The sequence below is a fragment of the Stegostoma tigrinum genome, chromosome 27 (assembly GCF_030684315.1).
Source record: "Stegostoma tigrinum isolate sSteTig4 chromosome 27, sSteTig4.hap1, whole genome shotgun sequence".
Classification (NCBI taxonomy): Eukaryota; Metazoa; Chordata; class Chondrichthyes; order Orectolobiformes; family Stegostomatidae; genus Stegostoma; species Stegostoma tigrinum.
In genome coordinates this window covers 16,176,618-16,199,292 of record NC_081380.1, presented here as the reverse complement: position 1 = coordinate 16,199,292, position 22,675 = coordinate 16,176,618, and the positions used below count along the sequence as shown (strand labels likewise).

Genomic DNA, 22,675 nt, shown 5'->3' with positions numbered 1-22,675 from the left:
TTAGGAGCACAAAAGCTGACATTTCAGGCCTAGACGCCCTCGACCGTTTCTCCCGCAACTCATCCCTCACACCCCGCCCTCGCAATAAGCACCAAAAGAGAATCCCCTAGTCCTCACATACCGTCCTACCAACCTCCGGATACAACGCATCGTCCTCTGACACTTCTGCCATCGACAATCCGACCCCACCACCAAAGACATTTTTCCCACCCCACCCCCTTCTCTGCCTTCTGGAGAAACCACTCTCTCCGCAACTCCCTTGTCTGATCCACACTCCCCTCCAGCCCCACCTCACCTTTCCCCTGCAACCGCAGGAAGTGCTACAACTCCCCCTACACCACCCCCCTCACCCCCATCTCAGGCCCCAAGATGACTTTCCACATCAAGCAGATGTTCACCTGCACATCCGCCAATGTGGTATACTGCATCTGCTGTACACGGTGTGGCTTCATCTACATGGGGGAAGCCAAGCGGAGGCTTGGGGACCGCTTTGCAGAACACCTACGCTTGGTTTGCAGTAAACAACTCCTCCTCCCATTCCGCTGACGACATGTCCATCCTGGGCCTCCTGCAGCGCCATAATGATGCTACCCATAGGTTTCAGGAATAGCAACTCATTCCGCTTGGGAACCCTGCAGCTCAATAGTATCAATGTGGATTTCACCAGCTTCAAAATCTCCCCCCCCACCCTCCCCCCCCCACCCCCACCACTGCATCCCAAAACCAGCCCAGCTCGTCCCCGTCTGCCTAACCTGTTCTTCCTCTCTCCTATCCCCTCCTCCCACCTCCAAGCTGCACCTCCATTTCCTACCTACTAACCTCATCCTGCCCCCTTGACCTGTCCGTCCTCCCCAACTGACCTATCCCCTCCCTACCTCCCCACCCATACTGTCCTGTCCACCTATCTTCTCCTCATCCACCTTCGTTCCACCTCCACCTATTTCAGAATTCTGTCTCCATTCCCCTTTTCTGATGAAGGGTCCAGGCCCGAAACATCAGCTTTTGTGCTCCTAAGATGCTGCTTGGCCTGCTGTGTTCATCCAGTCCCACATTTTGTTATCTTGGATTCTCCAGCATCTGCAGTTCCCATTATCCCTAAGGTAAATAACTCTTTTTCCTATCCACTCTATCTAGCTCCCTCACAATTATGTACTTATCAATCAAGCAGCTTCTGTTCCAAGAGAAGCAACCCGAGCCTTTCCAATATTTTCCTATAGCTGCAATTTTCCAGTCTCAGACAGATCCTACAGCACAGAAAGAGGCTATTTGGCCCATCACGTCTGTGGCAGTCAAACACATAATTACAAATTCCATTTTCCAACTCTTGTCCATAATGTTCATTCATGCCCTTTATATTTGTGGCTATATCAACATATACCAAAGAAAGTCAGGAACCTAGTAGCAGGTAGGAACTCCACTGAAAACAAAATGATGTTTCGTACACAAACATAAGAACAAGTGTAGGCCATTCAGTCCCCAGAGCCTGCTCCATCATTCAATAAGATCATGGCATTTCTGTGGCCTAACTCCAGATGCCGGTCTTGAGCCCAAATCCCTTCATAGCCTTGTTGACTTAAAAAAAACTAACAATTAAGTTAGCATCAACTACCATTTGATGAAGAGAGAGTTTTAAAACTTCACTTTGCATGTAGAAGTGTTTTATAACATCTCTCCTGAATGGCCTAGTCCCAATTCTTAAACTATGCTGTCTGCTTCCAGAATCTTCCAACTAGTCGAAGTAGTTTTTCTTTATCTATACTGGCTTTCCCTGTTATATAATTGAGGTCTTCAGGATATTAAAGAATAAAGGCCTAATTTGTCTAATCTGTCCTCATACCTGGATTTCAGGGGCTAAGTTATCATCTTTGTAAACTTACAAGGAACTCCCTCTAGGGCCAAAATATCCTTCCTGAGGTGTGGTTCCCAGATCTGCTCACCAGCACTCAAAATGTGGTCTAATTATTCTTTTGTATAACGTTAGCATAACAGCCGCACCCTTATATTCCAGCCCTTTAGGTTGGCAAGCAATCCATTAGCCTTCTTGATTATTTTCAGAACCTGTTAGCGGCATGTTTAAGAGCTATGCACCTGAACCTCCCAAATCTAGTTGGGCATCCATGGAATTTAACTTTGTGCCTTTAAAAACCCATAGTCTAGCTTTTTTTAAATTTGGTCTGAAATGAATAACCTTACATTTGTTGATTTTAAAATGTGCCATAGGTTTTCCATTCACCAGATGGTGAATAATCAGTTTGGATGGTGCTTGATTGCACATTGTAGATACAAGGCTGCAAATATTTGAAGATGTTGCATTTTACAATTTTTTTAGTATTTTGATGTTAAAAATTAACTCTCCAGTGTAAATTTACTTGATCATTTTCCCCATACATAGATGCAGCATCGCTAAGACTATTCAGAGGTTGGTTTTGAAGGTACATTTGTAACTAGTTGTTTGCTATTCTGGAGTTTTCTACTGGATGATGAAATATCCAAAGCAGTGCCACTGTCTGATGTACTAGTCCTTTTGTAAACTAAATTGTTCTATATAGTTAAAATTGACTAAGGTGCTTGTTTAATGAATCAGTTGCCATTCTGTTGTTTATTTGCAATTCCTCCATTTAGGGGAAAAACATCTCTTTGCTATATGACAATTTCTTTTTAAAGTTAGTCGCAGATATTGCATTGCTAAAGTGTCAGGTCCCTTTGACTGTAATTGTTGCGCAGAAAAAGTATTTGTTTCTAGAACACTGCACCAAAAACTTTATCCCTACCACTGCCCCCAAGGCCCTACCACATCCCAGGAATTTGAAATTATAGTATTTGAATATTTAGTGCACAACACTTGCTGAAACTATTTTTGCAACAAACAAAAACAAACTTGAATGTTTTTTGATAAACTATATTTTGTTTCAAATGGATTTTGTATTCGTTTTGTAAAAAGGAAACAGGTTGGGAATTGTCTGGTGCCTTGAAATATTGCTTCAAGCACAGTAAACAAGCTACACGTTTGTCTTGACATTCTCAGGTTCCTCATTAGAAGAATAGAAAATGAAAATTCACTCTGGTTTTTGTTAACAATTGTTTGGAGTCTTGGCTAATGGCATCAAGCTATGCTTGCCAGTAACAATGCATTCTCAGCTGGTTGAATACAAACTAATTTTAAAAATCAATTGTACAATCAAAACTGCAAGTAAAATCTGTTCCACTACATGCATAGACCCCACTTGTGGCTTGTTTGCAAATGCTCAAACTGTTCAAGCCAAAAAAGATCTGAGATACAAGACGGGCACAAATACATACAATTGTAACATTTTGATAATAGTTTACATTTCTACTTATATTTGAGTAATTATGTGGGTGTGGTGACAGTATTTATATCTTTAAGTACATTATTTTGAATTAGTGCATCTCAATAAACAACACTTTCTGAAAGATTTCTTGCAGCTCCCCTTTCAACATTTTTTAAATTCCACAATAGACCATGTTTAAAAGAAAAGTTGATTATATATTTCCATTTTCTTGTACAGTAGTTCAATTCATTATCAGGACTCTATTGGGAATGCGATTCTTGTCTGTCTTTTCACGTCATGGACATCATCTGGAATGTGGTTAGGAAGTACAAGAGGTGCAACAAAAATCAGGAAATCAAAATTGTTAAAAATTTCATTCATTTCAATCGCACAATGCATGTTTAAGTATTACAATAACGCTGTTTGATTAGTTATGTTAAAATATGGTTAACAGTGCAATTACTTGAAACTGATTTTAATCTCATTCAGTATAATTTCAGTGATTGAACTTACATCAAACCATTCAGATGGGCTTATTATAGATGAATAAAATGTTAAGTATTTAAAAGTTTACAGGTATTTCGTTTGCTGTTAGTTAACATAAACATTTCTGTCATTGCAGATGCCATGCCAAGGCTACTTAAACTTTTCACTGTATTTTTCTTGTAAAAAGTACATGTGACAATAAATTTTTATTTAATTTTATTCACCCAATCAATATCCTCTTGCAGTTTTATGCTGCTGTCAACACCATACACAATGCTGCCCAATCAGCAGCAAATTTGTACATTAGATAATGGCATTAAAAAGTCAAAGTCTATAATGACTGTTTTGACAAATTTAAGCCCCAACACAAATCCGTGCACAACACCATATTCTGCCAATTTGAGTACTTATCCATTATTCCAGTTGTTTCCTGCCATTCAACCAATTTCCTAGCCATGTCAATAATTTGCCGTCAGTTCCCTAGGCTTCTGCCTTAGCTAACTGTCTCTTGTGGGGTTGTATCAAAAGCCGTCAGCTTACCTCTGTCCTCCAACTTTGTCACCACTTCAAATAAGAAAATTACAAGCTTTGTGAGGCACATCCTACCGTTCATGTATCCATGCTGTCTCTTCTTGATAACTGAAACTTTGAAGTGAGCTGTTACCATAGCCTCGGATTATAGACTCCAACAATATCCCTTTTGAGTCATCAATCCTAGAGCAAAATCTGGCGTGCTAGGTTTTATTTTACTTCATTGTTTTTACCCTGGGGCTAAGTCACTGAGAATTTTCACAAGAGAATATCATTGTACTTTAACAAAAGAAAAAACTTCATTACACAAAATAAAGCATGATAATATTAGTCCGGATAACAGCTCTTGATTTACAAATCAAGAAAAAATTGAGACCATTTAGCTCAACAATATCCTTCCAGACAAGCAGACTTCAGTGAAGATTCACCCTTTTTCCTAAAACTTCTTGCTCAGCTGGCATGGCTATAACGTCAGATTCCATTTGATAAATTACTGCACATTCACTAGATAATATGACTAGCTTTGGCATTTTTAAATCTACTCTGGACTTCATTGTTTGTGGATTCATGCTCAACTCTCACGCTAACGTTTTCCTGTAATGTTTAACCTATGTTGGAAGTATATTCTGAAATTTTATATTCTGTTTTAATTAACTTATGGGATCTTCCCACCTTACGTCCATGTATTTGTTTAAAAAGACTGAATTCTGTGGACTCATTGAAGTAACAAAGATATTCCATCACAATCCTCCCTGTCTAAGCTGTAATTAGTCTTTAAAGTTTGACATCTTTCAATGCATCTTGAGATTGGGGATCATAAACTGAATACATAACTTGTTTTATCTCCAGAACACTCACTATTTCTATGAATTTTTAATCAGATAAACTTTGAACCTTGATCTGGTTGTATTTCCTTTGGCAATCCATATTCTGTAAAATGTTGAATTAACTTCTACACAAACATATTTGCTTTAGTTTTTCCCCCCTCAAGCGCCCAGCTTCAAGAAATCTGGAAGGATCCATAATAGCTTTAAAAAAAAAAGGTAGTGATTTTCCCTTCTAGTTTTAGGTCGAGGTCCCAGATAATATTGAGATTTTTTTAGTAATTTGGTATTGGAATTAAGGGCCTCATTTAATGTTTCAAGTTTCTCTTCCATCTAGCTGACATTTTATGGCCAATGAAAGTGTTTTGGTATTATAGCCTATATTTTTCCTATACCTTAGTGACCTGCCATTGGACGTTTGAGAGCTACTTGGAAAATTCCATTTTGATGCCTGCATGAACTTCTCATCTGATAGGCTACTGTCCAATCATTCTTCAGCCAGTTTTTGAGATGGCTTTCTTTTCCACATTAGCACTCAGTCATTTAATAACTCTGTGTACTCAGAAACTGAATCAGAGCCAATTCCTATCAGTTTCTGATACAGCTGCCTGAACTCATGATCTGTCTGTTGTATTTCTGTTAAAGAAAGTTTTTCAAATATGTCAGTTTCTTTCTCTTCTTTTTATGTTTTTGAAGACAGTGACTTCGCAATTGTCCTCATCTCCTCTTGCATACAAGCCTGAAATGTAGTCATAACATAGTTAGAAAGTGATCTAAGGTGTTCCTCCTGCAACATTTCAATTTCTTTTGCTTCCATTGTTCATTCCAATATCCTTAAGGAGGCTAATATCTTTATACGATGCAGTGTGGCATCAATGTACAGCATCCATAAAAAAGTTCCTTCAGCAGTACCTTCCTAATTCATGACAGCTACCACGTTAAAAAAAAGGGCCAGGATGACACCAACACCACCTGAAAGTTTTCCTCCAAGCCACGCTCCATCCTGACGTAGAACAATAGAGCTAGTCTTCCACTGTTGCCGGTAAAAGTCCTGGAACACCCCTCTTAATAGCATCATGGGTGTCCCAACACCTCAGAGACTGCAGCAGTTCATCATTCTGACAAGCCTTGATTAATGTAACCCTATAAAGGGAGGTGCTGATGTCATTGTATTGCTGTTGGACTAGTAAGCCAGATGTCAGTTCCGTATCTCACAATAGCAGCAGTAAAATTTAAATTCAGATAATATATGTATTATAAAGGATACTGTCAGTAATAATGACCATCACATTATCTGATTGTAGGACGTTAGTGAACCAAAGAAAGAAATCTGCTATACTTATCTGGTCTGGTTTCATCTGGAAACCAGACCAACAGCAGTGTGGACTCTGAATGGTCTCCGGGCCACCTAGCTTCAAGGGCGAATAGGGTGGAGAACAGATAGTGACTTCGCCAGAAATACCCAAATCCCATGACAGAACTTCTAACATGTGACAGATTATCTTGTCTATCAGATTTGATTCCAATAATTTTCCCAAAGTTTAATTAATTGACTAATTATTCAATAAGTACCTCACTCAGTCATCCACTGTATATATTGTAGTATTGGATGGAATCTTATAGGGACCTGAACAACATGGGCTATATCAGGAGCTGCAAGAAATTCAGTGAGGCTGATCTTGATGCTGGGAACAACTTTTAATGAAGTCTTGGGCATCAGGGCAGGTTTCTCACTATGCAACAGTGAGTTGCCTATTAAGTGGCATCATTGCTTGTTAACAACTTTAGTAAAATAAACTTCCTATCATAATACTCACGAGCAGACAAGATGCTGAGTATTCCTGATGTGGAAAACAGAATGAACATCTAGCTGTGATGAACTTCCATGTATCCTGAGATCCTGGCCAACAATCAACAGACACCTCATCCGCTGACATTGGCACTGAATAATTGCAAATCCTTCAGGATCCTGATGGTATCTCAACAATCCATTTGTAGCAAGTACAGACACACATTGCAGGGTGCACCAGAAAACTGCATTAGAAGGTTGCTTCACAGACACTGTTTGCTGGGTCAAGCTCCCAGCTCACCAATTAGACTAAGCTGCATTTCAGATCTGCTCACCTGTTCTCTTAACAGTGGTGCACCTAATGATTAATCTAGATGTTCAGTGTTAGTGCCTTGACTTGTCTTGTTACACCATGCCAAGCCTAAGTCTAAAGACCATCAATATTGATGTACAGATATGCTCGTTTGTGCAAAGAATGAGACAGGCTGCTTATCATGCTAGACAGCAGGAATCGGTCCAGAGAAGCGACAACTTGTTGTTGATGTCTTGGTGCCCTCAATCTAATATAGACAGCATCTGCCAGCTGTCTACACAGCAAGCATTACATGTTTATCCAATCACACAATCATGTCGGAATGCAAGTGGGAAGAGATCCTTAAATCAGTTAAGTGTGGGTTGCTGATGGTCAGGGGATCTGATACCATTAGTTATGGGCACAGTACACACAAAATCCAGGGTTTAAAAAAAAGTGATTGGTCTACTGTTCAGGCCAGTCACAGGAGATCCGTTCAACTAAAGCCTGGGCGTAGGCAGTCCTGTAGGGCCGTGGCAAGCAGCCAGGGGAATCAGTTCTTCAGTGGCAGTACTACAAAGACAGGATGTTCAGTCATGTCTAGGGCATGTTTGTCAAAGTCAGAGGTCTGGAGTGAATACAGTCCTGGGGTCCTTGTGTTGTGCAGTAGGAAGAATGCATTTCAGGTCACGTGGGAATAAAAGGGGGAAATCCATTACTGAGAGAAGCTTGGGCTGTCGGGCTTTGAGGGAAGGAAAGCAGAGGTGATTTTGAGTTGGGAAGAGAATAAGTTGTAAGTCAAAATATAAAGTGCAATGTATGGTAAAATAATGGAGGATAATGGTAAGCTATGGGATAGAACCATTTCTGTGACCTACACAGAGGATTGTACAGGACTATGGTGAGCATTAGTACAGTGTACAGTTAAAACTCAGGGGTAAAGAAAAAGTGTTGGAGACAAATACAATGTAGTAAGTCTGCGCAACGGAGGGAGGGAATAACCGGAATGGGTTGCCAGGGTAGTTTACTGTAAAACAGGACATTGGGCCTCTGCAGTGAGTATCTGGTAACCACGTGGAGTCTGCTGCTATCTGTATCAACTGAGTGGCATGGTGGCTCAGCAGTTAGTGGTGCTACTTCACAACACAAGGGACCCAGATTCCAGCCTCAAGCGACTGTCTGGAGTTTCAAAATCCCGAGTCAGCATGGGTTTCCTTCAGGTGGGCTGGTTTATTCCCACAGTCCAAAGATGTGCGAGTTAGGTGGATTGGCTAAGCTAAATTTCCCATCTTGTCTAGAGTAGGGAAGTGCAAAGATAGGGGAGGAGGTTGGTCTGGGTGAGATGCTCCTCAGAGGGTTGGTGTGGACTTGATGGGCTGAATGGCCTGCTTCCACACTGTAGGAATGATGACGAAGACAAAAAGTTCAGGGGAACAAAAGCAGACAGTGGGTGGAAGCAGTGTCACGAGTGAAAATGCAGACCTCACATCTGTTGAACCCTTATGTAATAAAGGGGTGAATATATAAAGCTATAATGCAGCTGCATTTAATTTGCAATCATTTCATTGTCCATTTGCAATGTGTGTACCATGAACATGTTTAGGGCTTGAGTTCTGGTCAACATGACTTCTGCCATCACATTGGTCCTTGCAAATGCAGACATTAGTGACAGTGGCTTTAAAAAGGCCAATTTGGCCGAACGAGAGATTATGTACGACACTCGTGAAGCAAGTATTTCAATGCACTCTACTAAATGAATACATTTTGTGGGGCTAGAATGGGAATGGGTTGGAATGCTGGCACTTTTTGTTGTAATGTATGAATTGTTCAGCCTGCACAGCAGTTTCAGCTGAGGCTGAAGAAGACACGGCCCTGCATGTTGCACTACAAGAAAGAGTGCAGCCCTCAGCTGCAAGGTATGTCACTACTGACTCTTTTCAGAGCCAAGAACCAGTTTTGCCCCTTACTTTCCTAGCATAGGTCACTACCAACAAGAGTCATACAACCAGCACCAGTGAGATATTGGTCGATATGTCTGACAGCAAGCCCAAGAGCACCAACCTGTCATCATGGAAGGTGAAGAGCACTGAACTCATGCAGAGGCGACAATTGCAGGGCTCCCCAGGATGTATCACATCCACAAGATCTGAGATTTTCTCCCGAAGTCCAATCCTGGGGTTGAGCAGTATCAGGCTGGATCCAGAGAGAGTAGGAACTGCAGATGCTGGAGAATTTGAGGTATCAAGGTGTAGAGCTGGATGAACACAGCAGGCCAAGCAGCATCAGCAGGAAAGCTGACATTTCAGACCGAGAACCTGCTTCAGAAAGTGATCTATTTGTCTCAACACAGTGGGACCTGAGTCCAGATCACACTGATTCATTTTGTTTCCCGTGATAAGGTCATTGCTGCAGCCCATCAGTAGGATGCAGAAACCTGCATATCACTTCCTAGAAGCGAGTTCCCAACATCCTACAACAACGTCTCGTACTTGGCATTTGAGAGTCTAGAATCCTTAGAAGGCTAGGCATCAGGAGACAAGGGCTAATTACTGCATTCACAGCTGATCACACGATTGTACAACCCTCTGACTGATGCAGGATACAGATATCATGCATCCTATGTTTGTCATGGCAGTGGTGGAGCAGTCAATAGAGATGCTGTTCAACTGCTCGGTTCAGCTGAGGAATGTGCCACAATATCCTAGTGTACAATGCTCTGCACAATGGAAGTAGATAATGAGGCAATATGTTGAATTCTGAGGAACTGCAGAATGGGAAAAATCTTCCAAGGAGCACAAGTACGTTGAGGAGGAGAAAGCTCTTCTTGTGCATGACAGAGCACAGTTGAGTAGGATGCTTCAAGGCAGTCAGGAGTTAACTGAAAACCAGATTTTGTCAGATAAGAGCTGGGTTCTGTAGGCAACTCTGGACTGTAAAATAGTTGTCAGTAATTATGCTAGGATTTGATTTGCATTGTGGGGACAAACTGCAGTTTCTATTTGCTTTGTGTTCACTTTTGTTGCCTGTAACTAAAAACTCACCTTTAGAATTGTCCAGTTGGAAACCTGTATGTGATTTTCCCCTACTGACTAATAAGGTGCAAGCACCCAATAGCCATGGAAGACAGAATAGTGACTTAGTTGTTAGACAGGGTGTTGCTAAAGACAAGTAAAACTCTGTGGTCTGGTTGTTAAACAGTCACTAGGATTAAAAAAAGGCGGTTTTTGTGCAATGAAGTATCATCTGTGCCAGCTGAGAGACACATGCCTTTGTGGCTGCTTTGCAATTACATTGGTAGTGAAAAGCAACATTGAAGTGCCATCATTTATCTGAATACGTAACAACTTTTAAAGTTAGCACAGGTGCCAAGAATGCAAGTCTTTTGGTAGATATCTCACAAACAGCAAGTAAGGAAGAGGCAAGTTTGATAAGATGTAACAAGTGATCTCACAGGGCTTCATGGAGAGAAATCCTCCATGACACTCACTAAAACTGTCGTTTGGGCAAAAAAAATAGTATGTTTCAAGCCACTGAGTTTGCAGTGTCAGACAACAGCTTTTCTTCTGATTTATCTTAACCTGTAAGGTTCTTTATATCCAGGTCCTCTAGATTTGGCTGTCCCAGTTTTTCTTTTAGTGGGAACCTGTTTATTCTGAAGCCCTTGAATTTCACACGTGTGCTGACACAAATTCACATTCAAGTAGCTGCTACGGGTCTATTTTTGCTAAAACTGTCATTTTAGTAGAGTTGCTTTGCCCCAATCTTTAGCCCAGTTATAAATTTGTCTTTTTCCTTAATCATGTTAAAACTAACTGAATTATGAGCCCTGCCACAAATGTGCCCACACACTGCCACTCCTTCCATCTGCCCAGTTTTATTTCCTAAAATGAAGTCCAGAACTGCACCTTATTTTGTTGACTGATCAAAAAGGTTCTCCCAACATCGGTTCAAGAAGTCTGCTCCTTCAGTTTCTTTCACACAAACTATCTCAGTATTGGCATAATAAATATCTTGTTCTATTACTGCCCTATTGGTTTGCAGTCCAGCAATTTGCTTATTCATTTGTCTCTCTCTCTCCGTCACAATGTATAGTCCATGCCCCAGTGTGACTGTCCCTTAGCTAAATCTCTAAGACCTCATTTTATCACCTTCAAACACATCATATTCACTGCACAACTGTTACTGTGACCAAAATTTCTCCTTCTTCACCTTTTATCTTTCTGAAAATCCTGTTGGAACTGTTAAACTTCCACTCCTGTTCTTCTTTAAACCATGTTTCTGTAAAAACTAATACAATGCTGTCACTTTCTATTTGAACTGTCACTGTATCTGCTTAATTTGCTTCATTGCTCACAATTCAGCAAATACCTGGAGAACTATCAGTTGGTTTAATCAAATCTTTGTTTCCATTGTTTTGAGATGCAACTAAAAATTTGAGTTCCATTTTCTTACCTGATTTTGTTCCAACTGAATCCACCCTCAGGTCCCCTGGCCAAACTAGTTTAAATACTCCCAACCATACTAGCTAAACATTCCAAAAGGAAATCCATCCTAGCTATTTCAAATGCAAGCTATCCTCCCTGTTAGGTTTCCATCTGCCCAAGTCCTGATGTCCTAAAACTTCGTTTCCTGCCTGCAACAAAATCCTAGCCACACATACAATCAGTCTTATTTTCCTGTTCCTGTACTCAGTTGCAGGTGACAGTGGAAGTATTTTAGAAATTACTACTTTTGAAGTCCTATCTGTTAATTTTCCATCTAGCTCCCTAAATTATGACCATAGGACTACATTCTTGTTTTTCCCTATACTATTAGTCCCAATGTGAATCAGAGTTGCTCTGGTCGATGCAGTCCAAACATTACTGGTCAGTCAATCTTCTTGCTGTTGAAAACATTACCAGTACAATTAGATCTGACCAATAAACTTTACTAGTACAGGTACATCCTACATTTAGGTAATGACTTAATAAATTTACACATTAATGTAATGCAAGAAAAACTTGCAATTCCCTAGCTTACAGATAAACACATGAATACTTAAAAAGAAAAAAGGTCAAAGATTGGGCCCCTCTTACCACTGTGCACCGAATTTCCTCATGAATGAAATATCTAATTCCACAGTCTACATCTCACTCAGGCATGGTCTCCTGACCACATGCCCATAATAGAACGTATGAAATAAAAGTTCTATTTCATATATGAAATGTCTGATGAGTCACTAGTTAGTTTAGCTTCTGCTACTGTAATAAATAGCATTTGGGCCAACTACTTTCAGCTGATTGTCAGACAACTGCCATTACAAGGTAACCTCTTGTTTAATAAGTATGTTTAATTCACTTCAGAATTGTTAGTTCATTTGAAAGTTGTTAATTCTGTTGTCAGAATCTGAGTTGTAATCCATACTTAAATTCAAAAAGAAAACTTATCACACTCAGCACATGAATCAAATTCCCAATTCAGCACTCCATCTGCATGTCACACAAGCACAAGGAAGATTTGAAAAACCACTTACCGAGAGCCTCTGATCAACATTGTCCTCTTGTTCTTCAAGTATTTTTTGTGAACAATTAGTGGAAACTGTTTGAAACTAGAAGACTTACGATTACAAATAATTGAATGGTATTGATACCAATCTAAGAAATTAAATACATTATAAATACCCAGATTTAGCTCAAAATCTCACAGCATTGAGCAGAAATATAAAATCTTGTTGGGGGGGGGAAAAGGGGCAAATAGCTTGAAGTAAAAGAACACTAACAAAGGCATTAAAAGACATTAAGTTATTTAAATGGATACATTAATTCTAAATTTGTTAAAAACATCAGTTGGGCAAGGGGTTAATAGAATTAAAAGAAAATTGGAAAATATTTCACATCATTTGATGGAACCAAGTGGCCGTCTTGATCGTTTATAGCACATCAAGTTTTCACGGTTAAAACCTGGTAGAAATGATGAGACATTTGTAATGCAAAAATACTGACAAAACTTGACAACAGTGTATAACAAAAGGTTAAATTATGCAAACTGGAAATGTGCATATATAAGGTTTTTAATCATATCCATAAATGGAGAGAAATAGATTCCTGGGAAAAAAAAAACACATTTGTGGAGGCTTTTCAGCTTACAGAGGACAGTGCACAAGAACACCATTCAATGGGAAACAAAACAATATTGATATTGCAGGAGAGGAGGAGATTGCCATTGGTTGGCAAGTGCAAAATGTCAATATAAGCCTTGACAAAAGTGTGACAACAGGAAGTCAAAATATGCAAAGGAAACATGCACGTGTGAGAAAGGCAAATGTATGTTTTGGGTGTACAAAGAATTAGTGACAACTAGCTTAGGATTATCAGTTAAATTGCAGCGTGGCTCACAAACACACACTGGCAGCTACACATTAATACATAAGACCCTTTTCTGTGCAGATAGAAACAACATACATGCAGTGCACTTGTTCCAACTCACCAAAATAAGTCAGAAGGCACACAACACCAGATAATAGTCCAACAGGTTTATTGAAAAATCACCACTCCTTCATAAGGTGATGTGACATCATGGGTGACAGATATTTACTTGTTCATTCTGAGAGTAAACCCTTAACTAATCAGAACAAGATAATAAAGTGTGAAGCTGGATGAACACAGCAGGCCAAGCAGCATCTCAGGAGCACAAAAGCTGATGTTTCGGGCCTAGACCCTTCATCAGAGAGGGTTCTGTTCATCCAGCTTCACACTTTATTATCTTGGATTCTCCAGCATCTGCAGTTCCCATTATCTCTATCACTAATCAGAACAAGCCTGCCTGGTTTAAATTTTAAAAGCCTGGTAGCTAATTATCAATCAACAAGCATGGGTACAAATACCATGGCAACACCTCTACCAATTACAGTCCACTTGCCAACCAATCACCACCTTCCTCTTATTTGGCATAAATTCTTATTTTACCCTTAAGTTAATCATCTTTTGAATTATTCTCATGAGTGCAAGATGAAAAGCTTCAACAAAACTTGTCATTTTTCAGCAACATCAAGTTCTTTTCTACCAAATGACTGTTTGTATATCAGAGAAGTATGTACAAACCTAGTTGGTGAGAAATTTCTCAGTTTATTTTAAAGGAATATGGAAACAGTATTTTTCGTACCAAATTTATATTGCATACAGACTTAGAAATTTCAACTTTTTACTCTTCAGAATGCTGCCATGCAGTCTTCATACCCTGTTGATGTTCTACACAGCAATGCAGCAGCCTGGCACTGCACTGCTACAGATGAATCCAAAAAGTCTGAAGTTAACTTGGAAACTGTCTTTCAGATAGTGGATGAATTAAGGGCATCTCCAAAGCTTCAGTTGGTGAAAATGGATACTGTAGAGAATCCAACACAAATTCAACAATCGCAGGGCAGTCATCAGGCCCCCAGCACTCCAACATATACAGACGATGCAGCAGCCAACGTTCAGTCTATGGAAATTGAATCTCTCACTTCTACAGTGTCAGAGATTAAGTCATTCGTGGTAACAGGAGACCAGCGACTTACCTGTGCGCTGCCTTCAGCAGCTGATAGTGTGCACTCATCTACCACACAGCCATCTGAAATTACATCCACTATGAGCATTGTTCCAGAATCAGGTCTGTCTGAGCAGTGCCCACCAGAAGGAGAGATGCGCAAGCTGTGTCACAACACATCTCTCCATCCTATAGTATTTGTTGAGAATGGACCAGAATCTAATTCTGAAAGAGTAAGTTATACAATAAATATTTTATCTATCAGATAGAAATATATAAGCCATATAGTGCAGCAAAATGATGAGCAGATTTGATCATGTTTGGCAACAGTTGATAATCTAATAGTAACATCCATACAATGTTAAACTATATCCTCACAAGATATCATGAAAATATCGTAGATTCAGTTGTCTTCAATACTAAATATTAATCTCGAGCTTCTCTTTTGAAATGGTGAATTTTTCTGCAAGTCCTAATCTAAACAAAAGACCTTTGTGAGATATCACAAGAAGTTGATAGCCCCCAGGCTATTGAAGCCTATAACGACTCTGAATCTTTACTGGTTTTAGCAGAAATCAATGAAATACAAAAATAAAATGTCACATTAACTTTGAAACAAAGTTATCATTTAATTTCCCTCATTCAATTTCTGATTAAAATTTCATTTTTCTTTGTAAACTTAATTTATTATTGTCACGTTCACTGTAATTAAACAGGGAAGAACATCCAAGAGAGTACCTTCAGCTTATTTTATGGAATAACATAATAAAGATAAAAAATTATCAGGAATAGTAGATGAACAATTATTGGATTCATATGATTCACTCATTTACCTAGTAGAGGCATTAATCTATTCAAAAGAAATTGATAAGTTAAAAATGACTTTCCTTGACATCAAGGCAATATTTGACTAAAAATGTGATATTGAAGTCAATGGGAAGACCTCCCACTTGTTGGGATCATATTCAACACAAAGTTTATTGTTTTTGTTGGAGACCTCAACCTGAGGCATTACTGCAGTAAGTCCTCAGTAATATCCTGGCCCAACCATCTTCAGCTATTTTATGAATGACTGTTCCACTATAATGAGATATGAAGTGAAACTGTTCACTGCACAGTATTTAGTACCATTTATGCATCTGCAGATTAGAGATTTCACTAGAAGTTAATAATCACTTTCCAATGAAGCTTGAAAGGATAAGATTAAGTGTCTCTCCATTCTGTTGTTCAGTAATGAGAGCAGATAATAGCCTTGACAGCTCATCACATGCAGCAAAAACCAGAATGACATCCAGGCTTGGGAATGGTGCATGGTAAACAAAACTCACATCACACAAGTGCCAGAGAGAATGACTTATCACCAACAACAGAAAAATTATTGTAATTGTTCTATCTTCTGCCATCATCACTGTACCATTTACCAGAAATTGGTCATATAAATATTTTGACTGTAAGAGCAGGTTAAAGGTTCAGATTTTTGCTGGGAGTAGCTCACTTTCTGACTTCCCAAAGCCGATTCACACAATGGCACAAATTATGCATGTGGTGGAATGCTATCCACTTGCTTTGGTGAGTGCAGCACTGACTATGCTCGAGCAGCTCAACTCTATCCAGGGAAAAGCAGCCCACCTGATCGGCATGCCATCTACCACCTTAAAAGTTCACTTCCTCCAAAACCTAAACACGGGGGCAGTGTTGTGTGCCATATACAAGATACTGCAACAAGTCACCGAAGCTCCTTAGAGAACACCATCTAGACTTCACAACTAGTACCCTTTAGATGACAGAAAACAGCAGAAACATTGGAAGCCATCACCTGCAAAATCCCCTCCAAACTAAATATCAGCTGGACATGAAAATATAATTCCATACTTTCACTGTCACTAGTGCAAAAATCTGCAACTTTCTTCTTAAAAGACTCAATGTGCCTACACCATGTGGACTGCAACGGTGCACAAGGATAGCTCACCATCGTACTCACGAAGCTAATTAGAGATAGAAAATAAATGTTGGCTTAGCCACTATTGCGTACTATGCATGAACAAATTATGAAGAAACTTAGTTCCAGTAGATAGAGAGTATTGTCATGGGCTGTGTTATGTGTTCATTTGCTATCATAGCAAACAGTTAAATTAACAAGAGGTACAAATATTGAAAAACTGAAAGCAAAACAGGCAATGATAGCAATACTCTGGAGCACCGAAAACACAGCTATGTTTCAGGTACATACCCAGAAGTGAAAGTGAAAATAATCCAGAATTTATTTTCCACTTATTATCTTCATGTCTGAATATCGATTTCATTGAACTTGGTGTTCAAATAGCAAATGACTTAAAAAGATCTAATTAGACTTTAGTGAAAATCTGGATCTTGGACTGGAAACCAGAGTTGGTACCTGATGATTTTAGCCAGCCACTAGCTCTGAATGACCTCAATGTTTTACACTGAGCACCAACATTGTCACGCCCTGGCCACACACACTGTCTTATCCAAGGCTTTGTTGTCTGAAAATTGCCAGGTGGTAACAATCCTCAGGGCACAGCTCTGACCTACGTCCACTTCAATGCTGCACCTCATAGTGCACCAGCAAGTTTCATTGTAATTCAGCACCAGCTCATGGACTGGACCAGGTTCTGTCTCTGGGCTCTGTTTATTCTCAAAAAGCATAATCATTCTGAGTTTAAGATAATAAAATGTGAGGCTGGATGAACACAGCAGGCCAAGCAGCATCTCAGGAGCACAAAAGCTGACGTTTCGGGCCTAGACCCTTCATCAGAGAGGGGGATGGGGGGAGGGAACTGGAATAAATAGGGAGAGAGGGGGAGGCGTGCCATCTGCCACCTTAAAAGTTCACTTCCTCCAAAACCTAAACACGGGGGCAGTGTTGTGTGCCATATACAAGATACTGCAACAAGTCACCGAAGCTCCTTAGAGAACACCATCTAGACTTCACAACTAGTACCCTTTAGATGACAGAAAACAGCAGAAACATTGGAAGCCATCACCTGCAAAATCCCCTCCAAACTAAATATCAGCTGGACATGAATCATAATCATTCTGAGTTTGCCTGAATGCTCAAAACATCCCTGCCTTGCCTTCTTGTATTTGGCCCCAGACACACTAGGCTCATGTTACTTTTATCTTGCTTAGTTGCTTGATGTATACACAAAGTAAGGAAACTCGTAGTTATAAGCAGCAAAGTCAAGTGGGATAACCTTTTGCTTAGGGGATCCAGCACAGAAAGTCGTCAAGTTTGATTCCAGTGTAGGGGCTTAGTAGTGATGTGTCAGCTGCTTCAGGTGATCACAGTCTTCCAAATAAGGAGTGAAGAGCTGAATCTAAAACAGAAATTGTTGGAACAGCAGTTTGGATATCACACCAGTGATGCTGCCAAACCTGCTGAGCTTTTCCAACAATTTCCATTTGTATTTCTGATTTCTAGCATCTGTAGTTGTTACAGTTTTTATTGGGAACAGCTGAATGTTGGGCAGCCCGTAAACTTCCTTGAGTCTTTCTGCACTATTTTGATCTGCCTTCCTTGTGGAATAAGTGAGAGGCAGGTATTTTGAGAGGTGAAAGTGGTTGGCACAGCTATTACTTTTGGTCCGGATGGGAAGTTTCCCAAGTAAGCGGCTTGGCAGTGTTGAGGGTATGCAGAATTAGCAAATTCTGGGGCTGGGGTGGGTCACAGCAAGTGAGGGAAAATATTGCAGGGATTAAAGATAATAGTAATGCACGAGCCTTGGTGGTTGGTGGTCACAGTAACAGAGATAGAATGTGAGGTATTGGAGAAGATAGTGATATTTATGCTAACAGGGTAGAGGAGGTCAGTGACCTTTGTCCGCAAGTGCTGTGAATTCCTTAAAGTGCTTGATGCAATGCAGCCCGAAGTTCCAAAACATTAACAAGATAAGGAAAAGTCTCAAGAAAGAGCTGTGTATCTGTATTAATGTTGAGTTAACATAGTGCGGTAAATTTCTTTATCTTTTGAGTGCCGTCTTCATTTTTCAAAATATTTTTCTCCTGTATTTCCCATTTCAGTTTTGTTGTGTTTAATTTACAAATATGGCTTTCTGTGCTTAAATTCTGTACAGGACAAAAAAAGACAATTTGAATCTATTTTCACAATCCAAAACATTGTTTACCTGTCATTTACCATAGATTTGATAGTGCAGTTCCAACAGTTCTCACGTTATTTAACTATAGTCACTGAAACCTTAATAACACAACTCAAACTGAAGAAATCTTTTAAGTACAACTAGCCTGCATAACGACTGTGTTTACTTAATACATTTCTAATGGTGCTAACTTCAATTAGTTGAAAACTCTGTAGCCCCATGTAGAATAGTTGAATATTATAGCACAGAAGGAGCACACTCAGTCCATCGAATCAGTACTTGCTTTATCTTACATAAAGTCAAATTAGACTCATTGCTTCATTCATTTAATAATACAATATTTTCTTCTTAAGATATTTATCCAATGTCAATTTAAAGGTTGCTGTTGATTCTATATTAATCTGTATCTCTTATAAAATGCTATAAACAAATCCTGTCTACTCATTGTTAGCTGAGTCTGAATTAATGTTTTACGTAGCTCTATCATGTTTTCTGTGACATATTAGTATTCTAACATCGATCGCAGTAATTCAGGCTGCATTTCAGTCAATGTTTTCAATCCCAAAATGTGGATGTTACTGAATCCATCAGCATTTGTTACCATTCTAATTAGTCTTGAGAAGCTGGTGGTCGTGAGTGGCCTTCTTGAATGCTTTAATCCATGTAGTATAAGTGCACCCATAGCATTATTATGGAGACAGTTTCAGGACTTTTGGACTGGCAATGAAGGACTGACGGTATAATTCGAAGTCAGGATGGTGTGTGGCTTGAAGTGGAACTTGCAGGTGGTGATGTTCCCTTATCCTTCTGGGTGGTGGAGGTCACAGATTTGGAAAGTGCAATCCTGATGACATGTTGCATTGCATCTTGTGGATGATGTGCATTTCTACTAATTCATGTTGGTCGTTGAGGAAGTGAATGTTGAAGGAGTTGGATAGGGTGCCAGGCAATAGGCTGCTTTGACCTGAACAATATCAAACTTCTAAATTGTTGTTAGAGCTACATTTATCCAGTCAAATGAAAAGTATTCCAATGCACTCCTGACTTATGCCTTGTAGATGGTGGATATGCTGTGACAATTCAGAATGTGAATTACTTAGTGCAGAATTCCCAGATTTGGGCTGGCTCTTGAAGCCATTGTATTGATATGGTTGGTCCAGTTGAGAATTTGGTCAGTGGTAACCCACTGGTGATGGATATTAAAGTCCACCACCAAGATTATATTCTGTGCCTTTGCCATCCTCAATACATGTTCAAAATGAAAGAAACAGATACATAAACTGAGGGGTAAGGAGCAATAAGTGGTAACCAATAAAAGGTTTCCTTACTGATGTTTGAATAAAACTGCATGAGGTCCAAAATTACATTAAAAATGCCCAGGACAACTCCTTCCTCACTATACACACTACACTCCTAGTTCTAGTAAGTCTGTCCTGCTGGTGAAATAAGAAATAACTAGGATTGATTATGGTACCGTCTGGGATATTGTCCATAAAGTATAATTTGATGAGTATGACTGACTGCTGCAATTCACTAGTCACAATTCAGCCACAAGACCCCAGATGTTAATAAGTACACATTTGTACAGTCAGGTGTTTGCACTTTTGTCCTTTCCAGTGCCTTGGTTAATGCCAGTTGGATTAATTCATTTTATCAGATTTTGTGGACATTACATACAACTGACAGGTTTGGAAGGCCATTACAGAAGGCACTTAAGAGTCAAACACATTTTTATGGGTCTGGAATCACTTGTTGGCTCAATCAAGAAAGTACAGATTTCTTTGCCTAAATGACATTCATCTACCAGATGGGTTTTAAACCATAATCAATGATAGCTGTCATAGTTAGTTTTATATTCCAAATTTATTAATTTAATATAAGCTGCCATGATGGGATTTGAACCCATGTGCTAAAGTCATTAGACTAGACCTCTGGGTTACAAGTCTGCATCATTTCCACTGTCACACCATCTCCGCCAAGGTTATATCATCCTCCCTACCATGCTGCTCATATAAAGTATGGTTTCCAGTGATTCAATTGAAATGATATTGCCCTACAGAAAATACCAACTGGGTGTTGACATGTATGAATACGGCAACATAATCATGGGCTTCTTTGTCGCCAACACTAAAACAATCCATCCAACAGCCTCTGCCATATCCCTTCCTTCTCTTTGTACATCTAGACATACCAATACAAAGATTTCTTCTTCTTCATTTTTCCCCTAATCTGACTCTTTCCAATTCTTTATCTTTTTTTTTCCTGACTCCCAATACCCTTCTGAAGCTCACTTTGCTCATGAGTCAGCTGTACAACACATAACAGGCCCTTCAGCCCTAGTCATCCAAACCGATCAGGTCTCCTACACTGATCTAGCCCCATTTGCCTGTGTTTGGCCCTTATCCCACTAAACCTTTCTTACCCATGTACCTGTCCAAATGTCTTTTAAATGTTGTAATTGAACCCACCTCTACCGCTTCCTCTGGCAGCTCAATCCATGTACACGCTATCCCCTGTGTGAAAAAGTTGCCCCTCAGGCCCCTTTTAAATCTTTCTGCTTTCCCTTAAACCTATGTCTGCTAGTTTTGGACTCCCCTACCCTGGGGAAAAGACGTTGGTTATTCGCCTTATCCATATACCTCCATGATTTTTTTAAACCTCTTTTAAGGTCACCCCTCAGTCTCCTACATTTCAGGGGAAAATGTCCCAGCCCATCTAGCCTCTCTGTATAACTCAAACCTTCTAGCCTAGTAACATCTTTGGAACTAATTTTTTGCGCCCTTTCCAGTTTAATAACATCCTTCTATACTAGGGTGACCAGAATGGAGACCCACTTTGTATTAATTATTAATGATAAGTGGGCATCACTGGCTGAACAATCACTTATTGTCCTTCCCTAACATGTCTTGAGAAGATAGTGAGGAGCTGCCTTCTTGAACCGCTGCAGACCATTTCATGTAAGTAGACCCACAATGCTGTTAGAAAGAGAGTTCTAGAATATTGACACAGAGAAACTGAAAGAATATCAATTAGACTTCCATGAGTGGCTTTGAGGGAAACTTTTAGGTCATGGCTTTCTCATGTATCTGCTGCCCTTGTCCTTTTAGATGGCAGTGGTCGTTGGTCTGGAAGTTGCTGACTGGGGAGCCTTGGTGAACTTCTGCAAGTGCTTTGTAGTTGGTGCACACTACTGTAAATTGCTGCCTCTGACTATTGATGGTGAAGGGAGTGAATAGTTGTTAATGTGATGTCAATGAATCAAGATTTGTCCTGGGATAATGCCAAGCTTCTTGAGAGTTGTTGGATGGACATGATTTGGGGAGTCAGAAGGTGAATTATTCAATGTAAAATTTGAAGCTTCTGACCTGCTCTTACAACTACAGTATCAATGTAGCTACACCATAGTCAGCTAATCCAGTTCAGTTACTTGTCAATGGTAACTCCCAGAATGTTGATAGAGGGGCGCTCAGTGATGGTGATGCCATTGACATTAAATGGATGGTGATCAGATTCTCTCTTGTTCGAGATGGCCATTTTCAACCCATACCACATATTGTCCAGGTCAAAAGAACTATGGATGCTATAAATCAGAAACAAAAACAGAAGTTGCTGGAAAAGCTCAGCAGGTCTGGCAGCATCTGTGAAGAAATGATCAGAGTTAACCTTTTTTCGTCCGGTGACCCTTCATCAGAATTGATGGTAGCTGGGAAAACATTGGTTTATATGCAGAAAATAAGGAGGGAGATGGGGTAGGAAGTAAATGATTGAATAGACAAAATAGTTGATAACGATCTGGCTAGGAGAACGAATAGTTGTTAATGAGGACTGTTAGTGACTGACAG

At 39.8% G+C, this 22,675-nt stretch overlaps 1 protein-coding gene across 1 annotated transcript in view; it reads left to right on the top strand.

Annotated features, from left to right (window-relative positions):
• Positions 1–22,675, top strand: part of hsf5 (heat shock transcription factor family member 5) — a 109,493-nt gene that overhangs the window by 72,398 nt on the left and 14,420 nt on the right. Inside the window, exon 4 of the mRNA XM_059655326.1 lies at positions 14,403–14,948. Coding sequence (XP_059511309.1) covers positions 14,403–14,948 — 546 coding nt within the window. The remainder of the gene's footprint in view (positions 1–14,402; positions 14,949–22,675) is intronic.